At 36.4% G+C, this 23,440-nt stretch overlaps 1 protein-coding gene across 4 annotated transcripts in view; it reads right to left on the minus strand.

Moving 5' to 3' along the window:
* The window catches only part of STXBP5L (syntaxin binding protein 5 like), a 475,147-nt gene that overhangs the window by 176,377 nt on the left and 275,330 nt on the right, over positions 1–23,440 (minus strand). For all 4 annotated transcript variants that reach the window (XM_033211089.1, XM_033211087.1, XM_033211090.1 and 1 more), the window contains exon 11: positions 7,784–7,938. In XM_033211089.1, coding sequence (XP_033066980.1) covers positions 7,784–7,938 — 155 coding nt within the window. The remainder of the gene's footprint in view (positions 1–7,783; positions 7,939–23,440) is intronic.

Consider the following 23,440-nt stretch of genomic DNA (forward strand, 5'->3'; position numbering starts at 1 on the left):
CTGAAATTCAGTAAGGGGCTTCAGCTACATGGAACAGAAAAATTTAAACTAAAATTGTTAGTTTGATAGTGATGAAGTTTGAATCTAACTGCCCCTTTTAACTAGTGAGTTATGCCTGACATATGGCTAAAGCTTTAAAAATTAAAGCTACATGATCATTATTTGTATCTGGCTGCATGTACAAATCTGGCTGTATTTGTCTATGGTACCAAATTGACTTATAAATAGATGAGTACTCATAAATTAAGCAAATAAGACCAGGCACTTTTCAAGTTCATGTGACTTAGAAATTTTTTGGCAAATGGGAAGAGTTCAAGATTGTCAAATTGATGGGAATGCCTGTGTCCTCTGAATTATTGGACTTTAAGGTCATTACTTTTATAGTGTTTGCCTGACATGCAGTTATATAAAATAATTAATAGATAAATAATTTGGAATGATGACTAGCTTTGTCTATTACCTATTTTCATAAGTAATCTCAGCACACTGCTAAAAACAAAGAAATAAAGGTAAATGGGATAAATAGCTATAAATAAATTTTCATGTAATTTGAAATCCTAAATTAAATAATAGATACTCATTAAATGTACAAGTCATTTTCAAATGTGATAAAAACTGAAACAAACTGCTGAACATAAATAGGGTTGTCCTTGGCTTCTTAAATTTAATAGAAAGACTAGAAAGACTAATAGAAAGATTAAATATGCATTAAAATATGTTATAGGGAAATATGTTTTTCTGACAATTATAAAATGGCTCTTGGCCAAGCATGGTGGCTCATGCCTATAATCTCAGCACTTTGGGAGGCTAAGGTGGGAGGATTGCTTGAGGCCAGAAGTTTGAGACCACCCTGGGTAACAAGGCAAGACTACATCTCTACAAAAAATAAAATAATTAGCCAGGTATGGTGACACACACTTAGAGTTTCAGCTACTTGGGAGGCTGAGGTGAGGGGATTGCTTGAGCCCAACAGTTTGAGGCTGCAGTGAGCCATGATCATGCCACTGCACTCGAGCCTGGGCAAAAAAGCCAGACCCTGTCTCTAAAACAAACACAAAAAATTGAAAAATATTAAAAATGAAATGGTTCTTATCTATTAAATAATGATATGTAACAGGCAATTTAAGATTTTGTACTTCCTATGTTTTTAATAAAATTTAAGGTTACTAGAAGCTAAAAATTCCAGTTGATATATAATTCTGTATATAAAGTATACCAAAGTCAGGTGTGTTTAACAAGAGAAAAAAATTATAAGAGGAAAAAAATGTCTTTTATTGAGAAAAATATTTTTTTCTAAGTCAAAGGTTATTTAAAGGGAGTGTCAAAATGTGGATTTAGGAAGGAAATAGAAACAAGACAGAAAGGAACTGTAAAGAAGAGAGAGAGAAAGAGATGTAAGAGAAGTTATAGATGTAAAGATAAGAGAATAATTTTGTATGAGAAAGTCTTGCATGGTAAATCTTTTTCCTAGAGTGACATGATTGCTTACTTAAGACGAAAGAGGACATATAGAGTGAGGCAGAGTGTCTCAGTAATCCATAGATGGTCTGAGTAAATCATGATAAGGTTCATGAATGGGAACTTATGAAGGAAATTCTGGGTGTGATTAAGCTGGCTATAATTAAAAGAAATTATTTGTGACAGTCTTTCTAAAGAATAAACTTTGATGTTAAAATACACCGATACAAAGTTTAAAAATTTGGTCCCCTATGTTAAAACAACAAAGGTTTCTTTTCTTTTCTTTTTCCTTTCTTTTTTTTTTTTTTTGAGACGGAGTCTCACTCTGTCGCCCAGGCTGGAGTGCAGTGGCTGGATCTCAGCTCACTACAAGCTCCGCCTCCCGGGTTTACGCCATTCTCCTGCCTCAGCCTCCCGAGTAGCTGGGACTACAGGTGCCCGTAACCTCACCTGGCTAGTTTTTTGTATTTTTTAGTAGAGACGGGGTTTCACCGTGTTAGCCAGGATGGTCTTAATCTCCTGACCTCTTGATCCTCCCGTCTTGGCCTCCCAAAGTGCTGGGATTACAGGTGTGAGAGCCACTGCACTCAGTCAACAAAGATTTCTTAAATATTCATTGCTTTTAGTAAGATTGCAAGAGGTTTTGATTTGAAATGTGTTTAACAACCATCCTCTGATTTACGAACACGTTTCTATTTCTGTCGTAACTCTTCCTGAGAACTACCTAGTTTCTCTGGTTTTACTTTTATCCTGAAAGTCCAGAAAAGCAATGTTTACTCAGTATAACTTGATTGAGTAACTCTTGGCTTTTCTTTATATGTCTGAATTATTTTATGTAACCAGAACTTCATATGCTCTTGCTAAGAACCATATATTCTCTGCTCAAGGAATATTTGAGCCTAGGAAACACAGATTCTGTCCTTGTTGGGTTTTGACTACTTCAGAAAACTGAGCTTTACAAGGGTTAAGGTTTTTACATCCATGTAACTTTCTGTATTGCTTTTGAAGTCTTCTGATTTTTATTCTTTCTTTGACTGAATAAGTAACTATTATTTAGCAGTGAACTACCATTCTATTAAAGAAAGTAGTTTTTGAACTTTTTGACATCTTTAGCAGGTCTCTCCAGGGCCCAAATCTTAAATTAAGCCTTTTGGCCTAAAATTAATTTTACAATCTTCCACATAGGCCCCCCTGAAGAGCCTCAAAGGGTTTGTCTCTCATCTTGTACAGATATTAAACGATTAGGTTTATTAGGTAAATAATACAGGAAGTGCTGTCAAATAAGGAATGGTGTTTAACTTCCCTTAAGTTATATTTGTGTGGTTATTAAAATGTGTGAAATTGTATAGGATTCTTAAAAGTCTGATATGCCAAGATATGTGTCATAATAATGATTATTATGTTAAATGATTGTGTGCCACCAAAATATCTAAATTGCCTTGTCAATTGAAAATTCTCATCCTATCTTTGGCTATGATTTTTCTGGCTTTTTGTCATCCACAGCAATTGTTTTAAATTCTTCTCTAGAAGTACTTGCAATGGGCTATAGTCCAAAATTGCTAATCAAAATAAAGAAAAAAAAAATTTTTGAAACATAGCCTTACTCTGTTCCCCAGGCTACAGTACAGTGATGCAATCATAGGTCGCTGCAGTTTCCATCTCCTGGGCTCAAGCTTGATCCTCCTACCTCAGCCTCTGGAGTAGCTAAGACTACAGACATGTATGACTACACCCAGATAATTTTTTTGCCTTTTAGTGGAGACAGGTTTTGCTATGTTGTGCAGGCTGGTCTTGAAATCCTGACCTCAAGCTATCCTACCACACAGCCTCCCAAAGTGCTGGGATTACAGGTGTGAGCCACTGCACCTGGCCAACCAAACAAAATTATTTAAATGAAATTAAGTAATTGATAAGGATAATGTTTTTGTTGCTTAAATGTTTTATTTTCCAAATTCAAGGAAATTTTCTGACATAAGCTATCTATAGTTTGCAATATTTTGGTAAAGTATCCTCTGTTGAACAAAGGTGGAAGCATTTGTTTTTTCTCCCTACTTGATTCCTTAAAATTCAGAAGCTATAAATAAGTATTCTTATTTTTATTTATGTAAGTTAAATGACAATCTTATCTCTCTTGAAAACAGGATACAATGGGAACATTGGTTATATTACCAAGGTATAGACTGAAATGTTATACATAAGAATGTGCCTAAAATGCCTGTCTTCAAGAGTTCCTAGCTTTACAGTGAGTATGTAGAAACTGTCACTTTCTGGTAGGCCCAAGAACCTTAAGACTATAAGTAAAATCTAACGCCCGACTTGGTCTGGCCATCTAGCTTCAAGAGGTTCTAATATCTGAGATTTCTTATATGATCAATGTGGAGAGGAAAAGTTATGCTTCTAAGGAAAGCAAAAGTGTATCTGTTACTAGATTCTAACATTGCGCATTGCCCTCAAGTCCTTGTTATTTGGCTATGGACTGGACTAGATTCTGAATTCTTGTAAGATCCTCTAATATTTGGTTATAACTAAATCCTGATGGAGTCCCCTAGTCCTCTTTCCCCAGTCCAGACTAGGGATGCTCTGGGGACATTCAGGGTATTTCCCCTTTTAAAATCTAACTAACTAGATGAATTAAAATATCAGAATTGAACACAAACTGGACCCATAGGATACTATAGTCTCCTTGTCTCAAAGAAGTTGATGTTGTCTCTTCTTTTGTAAAAGCCACAATGAAAATAGCAACGGGGCCCCCCTCACTATCTGTGTTCCACACTCTAATGGGGCTCTCCTCAATTCACGTCACAAGAAGCCTAGCAAACTATGCAATTCTTTTTCTGTCCTCACTTCCCCTTACCATGACCCAATATAACTTGCTTAATTCTGCCACTTTACTTATCTTTCCTGATGTCAGGTTTGTCCAACAGGCAGAACTGCATGCTCTTACTAGACATGTCTTTTAGCCAAAGGTAAAATGGCCAATTACTTACACAGACAGCAAGCATGCCTTGGGATAGCTCACAACCTTAGTGTCTGTGTGTAATATGTCCACAATACCATATTGGAAAACCATTTCATGCCTTCATGGACCACTTCACATTACCAAAAAGTCCCTTTGAGGCACGGCAACAATATTTTTTTCAGCTCCCCATCTCTCAAGGATATTGGTATGTACTAGTTACAGTTTGCATGTTTTAGCATTGTATTGAAGCCTTCTATTGTCAACAGGCCACAGCCATGGCAGTAGTTCAGGACCTGTTGGAAAATTTATACCAACATGAGAAGTCTCTTAAGGGCTTCATAATGCACAAGGAACTCATGTTGCAGAGCAAATTATTTAAAACATTTGTATAATTTGGCCTATTTATCAACATCTCAATTGTGCTTACAACTTCTAGTCCTCTGGACTGGTGAAACAGATGAAGGGAATAATAAAAGCCCAACTGGCAAAGAACTGTGGTGTGCCATTTAGCCTGCAATGGCCCAAGGCCCTTTCTTTAGTCCTCCTTAACCCTGGCATGCTTTCAGTGTTCCTTCGTAGAGTTCTAAATTCATCCAGATGGTCAGGGTAGCCAACACATTTGTGGTAGTCTCTAATCTTTACTGATCCCCTTCCAGCTAGGACTCCTCATTGGCAGTCATTTCTGCTTGTCCCATTGGCCCTTGTACACCTCCTGGGAAAGGATTTTGTACAAATCTGCCAGGTCCGTATTTCCTTCTCCCAGAAAGGGGGAAATAATATTAGAGTTATCCTCACAAGGAGATCTGACCTCAGAACTGGCTTTTACCCTAATTCTCATCTCTCAAGTTGGCCTCATTAACACTACTGACCCTCCTCTCCAAGAGCTACCAATTGTGCCCCAAGAGTCCTGGGGCACAATCCAACACCAATGATAATCCCAGACATTACAGCTGGGGATGTACTCAAGGATGCGATTTATTTGGAGAATAATCCTCTAATGAAGGAGCTAGATTAGGAAGGTTTCTGGGGTCCTGGTTTGGATTAGGTTCTGCTTGAGATGGATATATGGTCAGAAACCTTTCTGGCACTGTCAATAGAGTTAAAGTACATCTCCTAGCTTGTGACAAGTGAAAAGGTCCATCCTCATTACCACTTTCCTAAAAAACAAAGGTTTTTATATATGCTTTGAAAGTGAATAGGAATGGTTACATTGCATTTATACTTTATTGAACATTATTAGAAATTGTCCTAACATCTCTACCAACGTGCAGACATTTATATACGCACAGACCACACATTCTCAATTTCTATTGCTCACACATCTTCTTTCTCAAGGCTTTTCATAGGAGGCATTTTCCTAAGCTCAGCTGTTGGTCCTCTGTTCTTTATACATTCTTTCATCATTCATTTTTGTAACTCCAAAGAACACTCATATTCTGATGATTCATAAATATTACAAGACAGTTTCTCTCTTCTTCTGTTCTCTAAACAACTCTCCTGTCTCATAATCAGACTTACCTTTCTCTCTTTCCAAACACTATTACTATGCATGAAACCATAACTGTTTAGCTTAAAAATTAATACATTATTTATACTCTGAACCATACAACTCAGCACTTAATTAAGGTCTTTCATTACTTAAACTTAACAAGGGCCGGGCGCGGTGGCTCAAGCCTGTAATCCCAGCACTTTGGGAGGCCGAGACGGGCGGATCACAAGGTCAGGAGATCGAGACCATCCTGGCTAACATGGTGAAACCCCGTCTCTACTAAAAAATACAAAAAACTAGCCGGGCGAGGTGGCGGCCGCCTGTAGTCCCAGCTACTCGGGAGGCTGAGGCAGGAGAATGGCGTAAAAAACCCGGGAGGCAGAGCTTGCAGTGAGCTGAGATCCAGCCACTGCAGTCCAGCCTGGGTGACAGAGCGAGACTCGGTCTCAAAAAAAAAAAAAAAAAAAAAAAGAAGTCACAATAATCTCACTCATCTGACCAGATTTTTTGCAATCTGACATCAGAGATTAGTTTAATACTTTATCTGTATGCTCAACAAGTTCTTGTAGTACTGGGGCCATAGAATGATTCAATAATTATTTGACAATTAAAAACATAAGTAAATTGTCCCTAGTAACTTTGGAAATAAAGTGCTACACTATTATTTAATATCAATTTATCCCATCTTTTAAATGTGAAACTAAATAATTTAAAGTAAGTTAATACATATAATAATGGAACTCACAACATACATATTTTTATATTTAAGAAGTATGCTCACTTAACCTTCCAGTAGTCATGTGGAGACCATGTTACTATTCTCTTTCTACAAATGATAAATAAAACTCATAAATGTAAAGTGACTTGCCCAAGGTCACCTAGCTAGTAAGTGGCAGAGCTAAATCATAACCTCACATATTTTGTCCTCAAATCCAGTACTCTTTCCCTTATATCTGCATATTCCCTATTAAAAACATAGTAATGTATATACACATACTATGTTGTTGTAACATGATGCATATTTCCTTTTTTATGTTTTCACTTTTCTCACTTTTTAGGTTTATTTATTTATGTATTTATTTATTTATTTATTTGAGATGGAATCTCATCATGTTGCCCAGGCTGGTCTCGAACTCTTGAACTCAAACGATCTGCCTGCCTTGGCCTCTCAAAGTGTTGGGATTACAGGCATGAACCACCGCACCTGGCCACATTATTAAAATATTTCATCATCATTAGATTTCATTATACAGATTGCATAACAACATAACTAGTTGTTGTGTTTACAAAAAGTCTTTATATTCAGGATAATAAAAATATATAAGCATTTCTCCTCCCAAAGGCCCTTCTGACTATTCTCAAAATTTTAAAAAGTCATTATCCACACATCCGCAATCCTAGAGTAACCAGAGGTGCTGCAGTTGCATCTGAAGCAAAGCCAAATGTGAAACAGATGCAGCACCACCACAGTTACAGATTACTGATATCAGGTAAGTGCTTTAACTTTGATTGGCTTTGGGATGGAATTGATGGAGCTGGTCTGAGAGAGGCTATTAAGAGACCTCAGCTTCCCCAAGTGATTTCACCCTGGACCCTTATCAGACCCTCCCAGCTCAGCTTCCACCATCTAATCAAAGTTTAAAGCACTTACCTGATATTAGAACCTGAAATGCCAGGATTGCTGTACTACATCTGTGTTATTTCCAGTTTGTCAAGTAGGTGCAATTGCAGAACCTGTTCCAGCACCTGTAGCTCACAGCATTATACCACAGTAGACATCCACTGCCAAAACTGAAAATATTTAACCTTAATTTTGTTAGAAACTTGTCATTTCAAAAATGATTTTCAACATTAATAGTTTCATTTTAGTTACTTACCATTTGGATAGGGCGTTTCACATAAAGTTAGAAATTCAACAATAGGATGATCCATTTCAAGTACTGTAATTGCTTTTCCATGCATGATGGTTAAACTTGGTCTTCTACAAGCTTTGTCATAGGACAGCCCACCAGAGAATATTATGAATGGTTCGCTACATAGGAAAAAAACATTAATGAGACTCAGAAGTCATTTAAAATGACACAAAGTCACAGGACTAAACCTATAAAGAACAGGTTTTGTTGTATACCATATAATATGACAGCAAAAAACTTGCCTGGCTCAAAATTTCTCATTCAATAACCTACTATTCTACCATTTCCCATTTTCTAGATGTACATTCTCACTATTAAATTTACTAATGGATCAGTCTAAAGATGTTGGGGTAGGTTTGGGGAAAGGCAGTGAGCTTGGAGAGAGGTAGATGTGCTCACTGACTCTCAAAAGGACATCTTCACATACATTAGTTGGTTCTCAAACTCTAAATCACTGTCATTGGAATATTAGTCTATGTTAGAATATCAGATTAACTAGCTGGTGTGTCGGGCCTAAAATTTCTACAAGAGAAAAGAGACAAATTTTAATATAAAATGAAATTTGACAGTGGAAAGCTCAAAATGGCAGAGGGTAAAATAAAAATTCTAGATAATGGAGTTTCTGTGAAAAAAGAGTAAAGATAAAAAGATGGAGAAAGGTAATATGTAAGAGAAGAATAGCTAATCAAAGATAAATTGCCTTTTCTATTTTACTTGTGGCCAGTCTATATATCTATATATCCTCTATATATCTTGCTCAACTAACTTTAAACAAGGTTTTTGGTCTGTTGCTTTATAAGATACCATTAGATAGCAGAGTGGGGTTAAGATGCCTCTAAAACATTATAGCTATCTGAAAATTATGAAATCTTTTCACAGTTTTTCATTTTTCATTTCTCGGATCAATACTTACATATCTCTAGTGTATGTGTACAAAAGAAAAAGTGTGTTAGCAGGAAGTATTTTCAAGAAGTCAGAAGTAAATACCAAATTGAAAATATTCTTTTCTAATTTTTTTAAAGAACTAGAGGCTTTTATTGTATCGAATTATTTGAGAACATAAGGCTCATCTACATAATTCACTTACATCCCATTTGCTAAGCTGAAGGATCTACTTGTTTCTAGAAATTGCTCTATAAGATTTCCTTTTCTCTTCTATTTTGTACTGTGTGAGGCACCAAACATTATCAGTGGGACATTTACTAATCTTATGCTGGCTACATAACCAAAAAGGGGGGCTTTTTAAGAAAGTTTCTAAACAAACCTACATATAAAATGAATGTACTATTTTCTGTTTATAATTCTATCTTAATATTCTGACATAAATATTTGAGTTATAAGCAAAATAAACAAAAATACTCTAACTTATTTTACTTCAGTTGATTTGAGTACTAGTCTTGCACCAGTGATTTGATATGGTAAATGACCAACCTACTAATGATGCCATTAAAAAGCACATTTGTTATTTCTATAAAATGTATATTTATATTATTAATAAGATTTATCCAGATTTAAAAAGCATTTCTAATACAGTCATTTATGAAATAGTTTGGAGGGGTTACCTTTGTTTGTTGCTTTGTTTTGCAAATAAAAAGGCCATGACTTAAGAGAATGTAGTATCTTTTCATAAATTTTAAGCTTAACTATCTACTATTAACATTAATAAAGGCCATAAGTATCTATATTTTTCCTGTGTAAAAGTAGGTGAATTTACTCTCATTCCCTAATACTAATCCAAACATAGGATAAGGAGCAATTTACTTCCCTTGCTTTTTTGTATATACATTGGAAATATGTCCTCTCCAATATTGAAAGGAAGTAAAATCTCTTCTGCTGTAATTATGACTCTGCATCAGAATACTCTGGGTCCGAAGTTAATTGTTAATATTTATGCATTTCTCTATAAACTACTGAGTGATTACATAAAAAGTTACTTCCTCAAGAAAGTGCTCAGGGAACCACTCATTGTTAACCGTACTAAATATTTAATTATCATATTAAATCCTCATAAGCAATGTCCTCACTTTATTAATAAGGTTAAATAACAGCTAAGAAGAAACAACCAAAAGAAAATTGAGATCTACCAGACTTCAAAGCCTGTGATTCTAAACACTCCTATATATTGCCTCTAGTAATAAATAGCTACCATTTACTGAGTGCTTATCATGTGGCATATATTGTGCTATGTGTACATATAAAGTAAATTTTGTGTAATCCTCACGACAACCTTGATAAAGAAAGTACTATTAGTCCCATTTTATACATGAAGAATCTGGGATTAATGCAGATTAAACTTGTCCAGGGTCAAGCAGCTAGTGAGTACCAGGACAAGGATTCAAACCCAGACTCAAAAGCCCACATTTTTCATTTTTCATTTAATGTTTCCCAAACTGCGGAATACAACGTGGTAGTTGTTCAGCAGAAAAAAATTAAATTTGATAATTTGATAAGCACTTGCAAAACCATACCTTCTTTCAGGAATTTTGCATTTCATATCATATGTTAAAAATTATGAGAAATCATATGGCAAGCAATCCAATTTACTTTTATAGAATTCAGAATTTCTTGCATTTATTAAATTTCAGGTCCCTTTTATTCCATGAATATCATTAGTAATTAAAGGAACACAGTTGTTTGATAATGTTGTACCACACTACATGTTGTAGCACACTAAACTGTGTCAGGTGTTATTTAATACAAAGATTCTATTAAGGAATACCTATCAGATGGATTCTTATAAAACAAATATATGACCATATACTTGAAATGTCCTCATACTTAAAGAAAGCATTAATAAAAAAATAACAAATTATGGATACATAACATGTATGAATCTCAAAGGCATTCTGCTGAGTGAAAGAAGCTAGGCTTAAAAACTTACATAATATATAACCGCATATATATAACAGTCTCCAAAAGGCAAAACTATAGTGATGCAGAACAGATCAGTGGTTGCCAAGGGTTAGGAGTTGGGGAGAGGAGTGACTATAAAGGAACAGAATGGGAGTTGTGGGAAATGATGGAAATATTCTTTATTCTTATTGTGGTGATAGTTTTAGAAAACTATACGTGTGTTTAAAAACATGAAACTGTATGCCAAGAGAAAAATAGTTAATTTTACTGTATGTATAATCTGTAAAATACATAAAGAAAACAGCATTAAAAGTTTGCTCCAATGAAGGCAACAAGATTAAACAAGTTATGTAACATAATATAATAAATAGTAAATGCTAACATATATTGAGTATTTATGATATTCTAGGCATCACATGCAGAATTTTACATGCATTATTTTATTTAATCCTTATCACATCCAAATGAGATAACTATTATTATTATCTCCATTTAACAGATGGGTATATTGAGGCTTGGAGAACTTAATTATACATAAAGCTCCTGCCATAATAGGAACAGATTAAAAGACTAGCAGAAAATATTTTTCTTTTTTTTTTTTTTATTATACTTTAAGTTCTAGGGTACATGTGCACAACGTACAGGTTTGTTACATATGTATACATGTGCCATGTTGGTGTGCTGCATCCATTAACTCATCATTTACATTAGGTATATCTTCTAATGCTATCCTTCCCCCCCTCCTCCCCACAATAGGACCTGGTGTGTGATGTTCCCCTTCCTGTGTCCAAGTGATCTCATTGTTCAATTCCCATCTATGAGTGAGAACATGTGGTATTTGGTTTTCTGTTTTTGTGATAGTTTGCTGAGAATGATGGTTTCCAGCTGCATTCATGTCCCTACAAAGGACATGAACTCATCCTTTTTTATGGCTGCATAGTATTCCATGGTGTATAGGTGCCACATTTTCTTAATCCAGTCTGTCACTGATGGACATTTGGGTTGATTCCAAGTCTTTGCTATTGTGAATAGTGCCACAATAAACATACGTGTGCATGTGTCTTTATAGTAGCATGACTTACAATCCTTTGGGTATATCCCCAGTAATGGGATGGCTGAGTCAAATGGTATTTCTAGTTCTAGATCCTTGAGGAATCGCCACACTGTTTTCCACAATGGTTGAAGTAGTTTACACTCCCACCAACAGTGTAAAAGTGTTCCTATTTCTCCACATCCTCTCCAGCACCTGTTGTTTCCTGAAGCATTCCCTTTGAAAACTGGCACAAGACAGGGATGTCCTCTCTCACTACTCCTATTCAACATAATGTTGGAAGTTCTGGCTAGGGCAATCAGGCAAGAGAAAGAAATAAAGGGTATTCAGTTAGGAAAAGAAGAAGTCAAATTGTCCCTGTTTGCAGATGACATGATTGCATATTTAGAAAACCCAATCACCTTAGCCCCAAATCTCCTTAAGCTGATAAGCAACTTCAGCAAAGTCTCAGGATACAAAATTAATGTGCAAAAATCACAAGCATTCTTATACACCAGTAACAGACAAACAGAGAGTCAAATCATGAATGAACTCCCATTCACAATAGCTTCAAAGATAATAAAATACCTAGGAATCCAACTTACAAGGGATGTAAAGGACCTCTTCAAGGAGAACTACAAACCACTGCTCAGTGAAATAAAAGAGGACACAAACAAATAGAAGAACATACCATGCTCATGGATAGGAAGAATCAATATTGTGAAAATGGTCATACTGCCCAAGGTAATTTATAGATTCAATGTCATCCCCATTAAGCTACCAATGACTTTCTTCACAGAATTGGAAAAAACTGCTTTAAAGTTCATATGGAACCAAAAAAGAGCCCGCATTGCCAAGACAATCCTAAGCCAAAAGAAAAAAGCTGGAGGCATCACGCTACCTGACTTCAAACTATACTACAAGGCTACAGTAACCAAAACAGCATGGTACTGGTACCAAAATAGAGATACAGACCAATGGAACAGAACAGAGTCCTCAGAAATAATACCACACATCTACAGCCATCTGATCTTTGACAAACCTGACAAAAACAAGCAATGGGGAAAGGATTCCCTATTTAATAAATGGTGCTGGGAAAATTGGCTAGCCATAAGTAGAAAGCTGAAACTGGATCCCTTCCTTACTCCTTATACAAAAATTAATTCAAGATGGATTGATTAGAGACTTAAATGTTAGACCTAAAACCATAAAAACCCTAGAAGAAAACCTGGGTAATATCATTCAGGACATAGGCATGGGCAAGGACTTCATGTCTAAAACACCAAAAGCAACGACAACAAAAGCCAAAATTGACAAATGGGATCTAATTAAACTAAAGAGCTTTTGCACAGCAAAAGAAACTACCATCAGAGTGAACAGGCAACCTACAGAATGGGAGAAAATTTTTGCAATCTACTCATCTGACAAAGGGCTAATATCCAGAACCTATAAAGAACCCAATCAAATTTACAAGAAAAAAACAAACAACCCCATCAAAAAGTGGGCAAAGAATATGAACAGACACTTCTCAAAAGAAGACATTCATACAGCCAACAGACACATGAAAAAATGCTCATCATCACTTGCCATCAGAGAAAATAATTTTCTTTAGCTTAAGAGAACATAATAATTCTAGTGGTAGTCAGTATATACATCAATATTCCTATCTTGAAGAGGATAAAATTATTAATCCTAGAGGCCATCTCAGTTGGAGTGTCAGTAAGCAAATTGGTGACTGGGGATAAATGATTCCCATATACATAGCTGTTTATCCCTGGAAATGTAAAGCAAGTCTGTGATTGGCTGGTCTGACATAAAACTAAGAAGAAAACATATCCCTTACATGTGCTACCTATGCAGTCCAGTAAGAGACCCTATGGCTGCAGCTCATATGGTGGCGCTCTTCCTAAGGTTCCTGTTTCTATGACAGCCATCTTGACTTTTAACTGTACAGTTTCTGCTGTATAATAGGTGGAGCAGGGATATGGCTATATAATTCTACTTCCTAACTGTGGCCCATTTTGCTGTGACAATAAATTTTAGTATTCTTAACTTCACTGCCCCTCTGTTTTTTAACCTCCTTGTGTGCTAAGCTCCAGAGGTAATAAAGTAGTAATCACAAAAAATAGAAGCAATGTACTAATATACACAAGTAGGTGGGATGACAGTAATTATGATCAATAATATGATTATTTCACATTACAATTATGAAGAATTAATTTACACATAGTTGTATTATTGACTAGCAAAAAACTAAGAATACTTGAAAAATTTTAACAATATGAAATAATGATGACAACAATAATAGTAACATATCTATTAAGAAACCCACTATGTGTCTTCATCAAACTGAGGACATTACAGGCTGTATCCATTATTTCATTTAATTCTCATGAATATCATAGTGAGATAGGTATTGTTGATAAGGAAACTAAACTTTAAAAGAATTAAACCTTTCAAGGTCACACAACTGTCTTACTTCAAAGCCAATGATTTTAATTATTTTACACTGCCTTAACTTGAGTTTTTGATTTCTAAAAATATGTTTTCTTCACTTTTGTCTCTTCCTCCCTTTGCTTGGCAACATCTGACCATCCTTAAAGTCCCATCTCAGGCATCTCCTTGCCAAAGAATTTTCCTGATTTCTCTCTTCATGGTTCTCCTCCCTACTCCCCTCAAGGCTGGGTTAGGTGCTCTTTTTCTGTGCTCTCATAGCATATCTCTACAAAAGTAACTTCTATGTTGTATAGAAACCACTAGTTTATGTCCTTGCCTCTACTGCTAGAACATAACAAATTCAAAAGCAAGCAGTAATCTTATTTCAGAACATCAAACAAATCGTATAGTACATGGTATATAGTAATAACTACTAAATTATACTATATATAGTACTATATATTATATAGCATATCATATAATATACTATATAGTATACTCTGTATATAGAATATACTATATAGTATACTCTGTAGTATAGAATATACTATATTGTAAAATTTATACTATATATAGCATAAATATATATATATAGTATAAATATGTAGTATATTATTATAAATATATTAAATATTTTAAATTTATATTTATATAATAATTTAAATTATATAATATATTAAATATTTTAAATTTATATTTATATAAATAATTTAAATTATATAAATATATTAAATATAAAAATATATTATACTATATATTATATACTAATAACTACTAAACTGTAGTAATAACTATTAAATGTTGTTTTAACTGAATTAAACTGAATACTGTTGAGAGTCCAACAGAAATACATATTTTAAAAGACTTCTGAGCAATAACATAGATGTCATAAAGTCCATGCATATAAACTTTGTCATGGAAGAACTTCTCAGGCTTTTATATGAATCTATTTGCTCTCATTTTACAAGTTTGGCTTTCAAGTTTCTTAGTCTAAAGAAAATCAAAAGTTTGGATACTAGTAGATAACACAATAAGAAATCCTCGTAGCCCAAAACTGAAGGAAAGAGAAAAGATTTTTTAAAAATATATAAAAGATTTTTTAAAATATATAAAAGTAAAGCAGAATCTGGGCTAGCGAGATGGCCAAATAGGAACAACTCCGGTCTGCAGCTCCCAGTGAGATCAACGCAGAAGGTGAGTGATTTCTGCATTTCCAAAGGAGGTACCTAGCTCATCTAACTGGGAATGATTAGACAGTGAGTGCAGACCATGGAGGGTGAGCAGAAACAGGGTGGGGCATCACCTCACCTGGGAAGCGCAGGGGTTGAGGAACTCCCCCTGGCAGCCAAGGGAAACTGTGAGAGACTGTGCTGTGAGGACAGTGCATTCTGGCCCTATAGATACTACGCTTTTCCCATGGTCTTCACAACCTGAAGACAAGGAGATTCCCTCTGGTGCCAATGTCATCAGGGCTCTGGGTTTAAAGCACAAAACTGGGCAGCCATTTGGGCAGACACCGAGCTAGCTGAAGGAGTTTCTTTTCATACCTCGCTGGCACCTGAAATGCCAGCAAGACAGAACCATTCAATCCCTGGGAAAGAGGGCTGAAGCCAGGGAGCAAGTGGTCTAACTCAGAGGATCCCAATCCCACAGAGCATAGCAAGCTAAGATCCACCGGCTTGAAATTCTCGCTGCCAGCACAGCAGTCTGAGGTCGATCTGGGAAGTGCCAGCTTGGTGGGGGAATGGGTGTCACCATTACTGAGGCTTGAGTAGGCCTTATTGCCCTGACAGCATCAACAAAGCTGCCAGGAAGTTCGACCTGGACAGAGCCCACTGCAGCTCCACAAAGAAGCTGTAGTCAGAAGGCCTCTCTAGCTTCCTCCTTTCTGGGCAGGGCATCTCTGAAAGAAAGGCAGCAGCCCCAGTCAGGGGCTTATAGCTAAAACTCCCATCTCCCTGGGACAGACACCTGGGGGAGGGGTGGCTGTGGGCACAGCTTCAGCCGACTTAAATGTTCCTGCCTTCTGGCTCTGAAGAGAGCAGATTTCCCAGCACAGTGCTCGAACTCTGCTAAGGGACAGACAGCTTCTTCAAGTGGGCCCTTGACACCCGTGCCTCCTGACTGGAAGACACCTCCCAACAGGGGTCAACAGACACCTCTTACAGAAAAGCTCTGGCTGGCATCTGGTGGGCGCCCCTCTAGGATGAATCTTCCAGAGAACGGAACAGGCAGCATTATTCTTTGCTATTCTGCAGCCTCCCGTGGTGATACCCAGGCAAACAGGGTCTGGAGTGAACCTCCAGTAAACTCCTGCAGACCTGGAGAAAAGGGCCTTGACTGTTAGAAGGAAAACTGACAAACAGAAAGGAATAGCATCAACATCAACAAAAAGGATGTCCACACAAAAACCCCATCCGAAGGTCATCAAGACCAAAGGTAGATAAATCCACGAAGATGAGGAAAAAAAAGTGTAAAAAGGCTGAAAATTCCAAAAACCAGAAAGCCTTTCCTCCTCCAAAGGATCACAACTCCTCACCAACAAGGGAACAAAACTGGATGAAAAATGAGTTTGACAAATTGACAGAAGTAGGTTTCAGAAGGTGGGTAATAACAAATTCCTCTGAGCTAAAGGAACATGTTCTAACCCAATGCAAGGAAGCTAAGAACCTTGAAAAAAGGTTAGAGGAACTGCTAACTAGAATAACCAGTTTAGAGAAGATAAATGACCTAATAGAGCTGAAAAACACAGAACATGAAGCATACACAAGTCTCAATAGCCGAATTGATCAGCGAAAGAAAGGATATCAGAGATTGAAGATCAACTTAATGAAATAAAGCATGAAGACAAGATTAGAGAAAAAAGAATGAAAAGGAACAAACAAAGCCTCCAAGAAATATGGGACTATGTGAAAAGATCAAACCTATGTTTGATTGGTGTACCTGAAAGTGACGGGGGGAATGGAACAGAGTTGGAAAACACTCTTCAGGATATTATCCAGGAGAACTTCCCCAACCTAGAAAGACAAGCAAAACATTCCAGTTTGGAAAATAAACAGAATATCACAAAGATATTCCTCAAGAAGAGCAAACTCAAGACACATAATCATCAGATTCACCAAGGTTGAAATGAAGGAAAAAATATTAAGGGCAGCCAGAGAGAAAGGTCAGGTTACCCACAAAGGGAAGCCCATCAGACTAACAGCAGGGCTCTCTGCAGAAACCCTACAAGCCAGAAGAAAGTTGGGGCCAATATTCAACACTAATAAAGAAAATAATTTTCAAGCCAGAATTTCATATCCAGCCAAACTAAGCTTCATAAGCAAAGGAGAAATAAAATCCTTTACAGACAAGCAAATGCTGAGAGATTTTGCCACTGCAAGGCCTGCCTTACAAGAGCTCCTGATGAAAGTACTAAATATGGAAACAAAAAACTGGTGCTAGCCACTGCAAAAACATACCGTATTGTAAAGACCATAGACACTATGAAGAAACTGCATCAACTAATGGGCAAAATAACCAGCTAGCATCATAATGACAGTATCAAATTTACACATAACAATATTAACCTTAAATGTAAACAGGCTAATTGCCCCAATTACAAGACACAGACTGGCAAATTGGATAAAGAGTCAAGACCCATCGGTGTGCTGTATTAAGGAGACCCATCTCATGTGCAAAGACACACATAGTCTCACAATAAAGGGATGGAGAAATGTACCAAGAAAATGGAAAGAAAAAAAGAAAAAAAAAGCGGAGTTTGCAATCCTAATCTCTGATAAAACAGACTTTAAACAAACAAAGATCAAAAAAGGCAAACAAGGGCATTACATAATGGTAAAGGGATCAAAAAAGAAAAAAAAAGCAGGGTTTGCAATCCTAATCTCTGATAAAACAGACTGTAAACAAACAAAGATCAAAAAAGGCAAACAAGGGCATTACATAATGGTAAAGGGATCAATGCCAGAAGAAGTAACTATCCTAAATATATATCCTACTAATACAGGAGCACCGACATCCATTAAGCAAGTTCTTAGAGACCTACAAAGAAACTTAAGACTTCCACACAATAATAGTGGGAGACTTTAACTCTCCACGGTCGATATTAGACAGGTCAATGAGACAGAAAATTAACAAGGCTATTCAGGACTTGAACTCAACTCTGGACCAAGTGGACCTAATAGACAACTATAGAACTCTGCACCACAAATCAACAGAATATACATTCTTCTCAGGACCACAATGCACTTATTCTAAAATTGACGACATAATTGGAAGTAAAACATTCCCCAGGAAATGCAAAAGAACAAAAATAATAACAAACAATCCACTTTCAGACCACAGTGCAATCAAACTAGAACTTAGGATGGAGAAACTCACTCAAAACTGTACAAATACTTGGAAACTGAACAACTGTCTCCTGAATGACAACTAGGTAAATAATGAAATTAAGGCAGAAATAAATAATTTCTTTGAAACCAATGAGAACAAAGACACAATGTACCAAAATCTCTGGGACACAGTTAAAGCAGTGTTTAGAGAGAAATTTATAGCACTAAATACCCACAGGAGAAAGCAAGAAAGATCTAAAATTGACACCCTAATGTCACAATGAAAAGAACTAGAGAAGCAAGAGCAAACATATTCAAAAGCTAGCAGAAGACAAGAAATAACAAAGATCACAGTGGAAGTGAAGGAGATAGAGACATGAAAAACCCTTCAAAATATCAACGAATTCAGGTGCTGGGTTTTTGAAAAGATTAACAAAATACATGGACAACTAGCCAGCCTAATAAATAAGAAAAGTGAGATGAATCAAATAGACACAATAAAAAATGATAAAGGGGACATCATCACTGATCCCACAGAAATACAAACTACTCTCAGAGAATACTATAAGCACCTCTACGCAAATAAACTAGAAAACCTCGAAGAAATGGACAAATTCCTAGACACATATACCCTCCCAAGACTAAACCAGGAAAAAGTCAAATCCCTGAACAGACAAATAAGTTCTAAAATTGAGGCAGTAATTAATAGCCTACCAACCCAAAAAAGCCCAGGACCAGATGGATTTACAGCCGAATTCTACAACAGGTACAAAGAGGAGTTGGCACCATTCCTCCTGAAACTATTCCCAACAACAGAAAAAGAGGGACTCCTCCGTAACACATTTTATGAGGCCAGCGTATTCCTGATACCAAAACCTGGCAGAGACACAACAAAAAAAGAAAATTTCAGGCCAATATCCCTGATGAACATCGATGCGAAAATCCTCAATAAAGTACTGGCAAACCGAATACAGAAGCACATCAAAAAGTTTATCCACTACGATCAAGTAGGATTCATACCTGGGATGCAAGATTGCTTCAACATATGCAAATCAATAAACATGATCCATCACATAAATAGAACCAAAGACAAAAACCACATGATTATCTCAATAGATGTAGAAAAGCCCTTTAATAAAATTCAACATTCCTTCATGCTAAAAACTCTTGATAAACTAGGTATTGATGAAACATATTTCAAAATAATAAGAGCTATTTTTGACAAACCCACAGCCAATATCATACTCATTGGGCAAAAGCTGGAAGCATTCCCTTTGAAATCTGGCACAAGATAAGGATGCAGTCTCTTACCACTCCTGTTCAACATAGTATTGGAAGTTCTGGCCAGGGCAATCAGGCAAGAGAAAGAAGTGTATTCAAATAGGAAGGGAAGAAGTCAAATTGTCTTTGTTTGCAGATGGCATGATTGTGTATTTAGAAAACCCCATCGTCTCAGCCCCAAATCTCAAGCTGATAAGCAACTTCAGCAAAGTCTCAGGATACAAAATTAATTTGCAAAAATCACAAGCATTCCTATATACCAATAACAGACAAACAGAGAGTCAAATCATGAGTGAACTCACATTCACAATTACTACAAAGAGAATAAAATACCTAGAAATACAACTTACAGGGGAAGTGAAGGACCTCTTCAAGGAGAACTACAAACCACTGCTCAAGGAAATAAGAGAGGACACAAACAAATGGAAAAGCATTCCATGCTCATGGATAGGAAGAATCAATATCATGAAAATGGCCACACTGCCCAAAGTACTTTATAAATTGAATGCTATCCCCCTCAAGCTACCATTGACTTTCTCCACAGAATTAGAAAAAACTACTTTAAATTTAATATGGAAGCAAAAAAGAGCCTGTATAGCCAAGACAATCCTAAGCAAAAAGAGCAAAGCTGGAGGCATCATGCTACCTGACTTCAAACTATACTACAAGGCTATAGTAATGAAAACAGCATGGTTCTGGTGCCAAAACAGATATACAGACCAATGGAACAGAACTGAGGCCTCAGAAATAACTCCACCCATCTACAACCATCTGATCTTTGACAAACCTGACAAAAACAAGCAATGGGGAAAGGCTTCCCTATTTAATAAATGGTGCTGGAAAAGCTGGCTAGCCATATGCAGAAAACTGAAACTAGACCCCTTCCTTACACCTTATACAAAAATTAATGCAGGATGGATTAAAGACTTAAACTTAAGACCTAAAACCATAAAACCCTGGAAGAAAACCTAGGCAATACCATTCAGGACATAGGCATAGGCAAAGACTTCATGACTAAAACACCAAAAACAATGGCAACAAAAAGCAAAATTGACAAATGGGATCTAATTAAAGTACAGATCTTCTGTTACAGCAAAAGAAGCTATCATTAGAGTGAACAGACAACATACAGAACGGGAGAATATTTTTGCAATCTATCCATCTGACAAAGGGCTAATATCTACAATCTACAAGGAACTTAAGCAAATTTACAAGAAAACAACAAAAACCCTCATCTAAAAGTGGGCGAAGTATATGAACAGACACTTCTCAAAAGAAGACATTTATGCGGCCAACAAACATGAAAAAATGCTCATCATCACTGGTCATTAGAGAAATGCAAATCATCATCACTGGTCATTAGAGAAATGCAAATCAAAACCACAATGAGATACCATCTCATGCAAGCTAGAACGGCGATCATTAACAAGTTGGGAAACAGGCCAGCGTGTTGGCTCACTCCTGCAATCCCAGCAGTTTGGGAGGCTGAGAACGGGTGGATCACAAGGTCAAGAGATGGAGACCATCCTGGCCAACATGTTTTAACCCTGTCTCTACTAAAGCAAATGCAAAAATTAGCTGGGCATGGTGGCACACGCCTGTAGTCCCAGTTACTTGGGATGCTGGGGCAGGAGAATTGCTTGAACCCAGGAAGCGGAGGTTGCAGTGAGCTGAGATCATGCCACTGCACTCTAGCCTGGTGACAGAGCAAGACTCCATCTCAAAAAAAAGAAAAAACTCAGGAAACAAGAGATGCTGGAGAAGATGTAGAAAAAATAGGAATGCTTTTACAGTGTTAGTGGGAGTGTAAATTCGTTCAATCATTGTGGAAGACATTGTGGCAGTTCCTCAAGGATCTAGAACCAGAAATACCATTTGACCCAGCAATCCCATTACTGGGTATATATCCAAAAGATTATAAATCATTCTACTATAAAGACACATGCACATGTATGTTTATTGCAGCACTATTCACAATTGCAAAGACTTGGAAACAACCCAAATGCCCATCAATGATAGACTGGATAACGAAAATGTAGCACATATACACCATGGAACACTATGCAGTCATTAAAAAAGATAAGTTCATGTCCTTTGCAGGAACATGGATGAAGCTGGAAACCATCATTCTCAGCAAAGTAACACAGGAACAGAAAACCAAACACTGCATATTCTCACTCATAACTGGGAGTCGAACAACGAGAACACAAGGACATAGGGAGGGGAACATCACACCAGGGCCTGTTGGGGGTTGGGGGGCTAGGGGAGGGATAACATTAGGAGAAATGCCTAATGTAGATGATGGGTTGATGGGTGCAGCAAACCACCATGGCACGTGTATAACTATGTAACAAACCTGCACGTTCTACACATGTATTCCAAAACTTAAAGTATAATAAACTATATATAAATATATATATTTATATATATATGTGAAAAAAAACTCCACAAAATAATACCACAAGCTGCTAGGAATAGTTAATATAGTGTCCTGCACCTTAATAATCCTTGAAGTGCAATACCATATAACAAATGTTGTAAATAATTTTGAACCTGAAGACTCAAGCAAAGCTTAAACTATAAGTAATATTTTAAGAGGCAAAATACATGTCATATATTTCATATTTCCATTAATAATTATTAAATTTGAAACATTCTAATACTTATAATGGTATAAAACAGTGGTCATTTTTATCAGTTAATGCATAGTAGGCTAAAGAGATATTTATATATAGATAAAATAACTGGTTAAAAATGACCATAATTTTGTACTATTAAAATTTTAGAAGAGCAGTTATAAACAAACATTCAGTAAACCTATGATACCAAGAAAACATTATAAAATGAGCACATTATTAATATAAAGTAGGATTATTTAATTTGAATTAAAATAATTTAATGTTTAGGCAAGATTTATCATGGTAATTCTGAATGAGCATATTGCCACTAATTATTATTGCCAGGTAAAAGGAACTTGTTGATATATAGGACATGGCGACTTTTTTTTTTTTTTTGAGACAGAGTCTCGCTCTGTTGCCCAGGCTGAAGTGTAGCGGCACCATCTCAGCTCACTGCAACTTCCACCTCCTGGGTTCAAGGGATTCTTGTGCCTCAGCCTCTCAAATAGCTGGGATTACAGGCATGTGCCACCATGCCCAGCTAATTTTTTTGTGTATTTTCAGTAGAGACAGGTTTTTGCCATGCTCCCCTAGCTGGTCTCGATTTCCTAACCTCAGGTAATCCACCCGCCTTAGCCTCCCAAAGTGCTGGGATTACAGGCGTGAGGCAGGGCACTCAGCTGGATATGGCTACTTTAAACACAAAATAATATTATACTATTTTTTTTTTATTTTTCAACATCTTAAAATTTAGTACTTTTTATTACATTAATGTACATAACTTTATCTTTCCAACAAACTGTAATCTTCTGACTTCAGAATGTAAGATCTTAAAGTACAGAGACTTGGTTATGTATTTAAGTCTTTCACATGCAATATCAATGGACACATTGCTTCTGCTTAATCCTGCTACTTGTAGTATGCATGGTCAGAAGTCCTTTACTGTTAAAATTATTGTGTATAATACTTATCTAAATGCTCATTAAGAATCCTGAAATAATTAACACTTGCAATTTGCAATATTCATAATAATCATTATCAGAGATAGGTCTACGAGACAACAAAAAATCAG

Source organism: Trachypithecus francoisi, unplaced genomic scaffold (genome assembly GCF_009764315.1).
Source record: "Trachypithecus francoisi isolate TF-2019V2 unplaced genomic scaffold, Tfra_2.0 Lachesis_group0, whole genome shotgun sequence".
Classification (NCBI taxonomy): Eukaryota; Metazoa; Chordata; class Mammalia; order Primates; family Cercopithecidae; genus Trachypithecus; species Trachypithecus francoisi.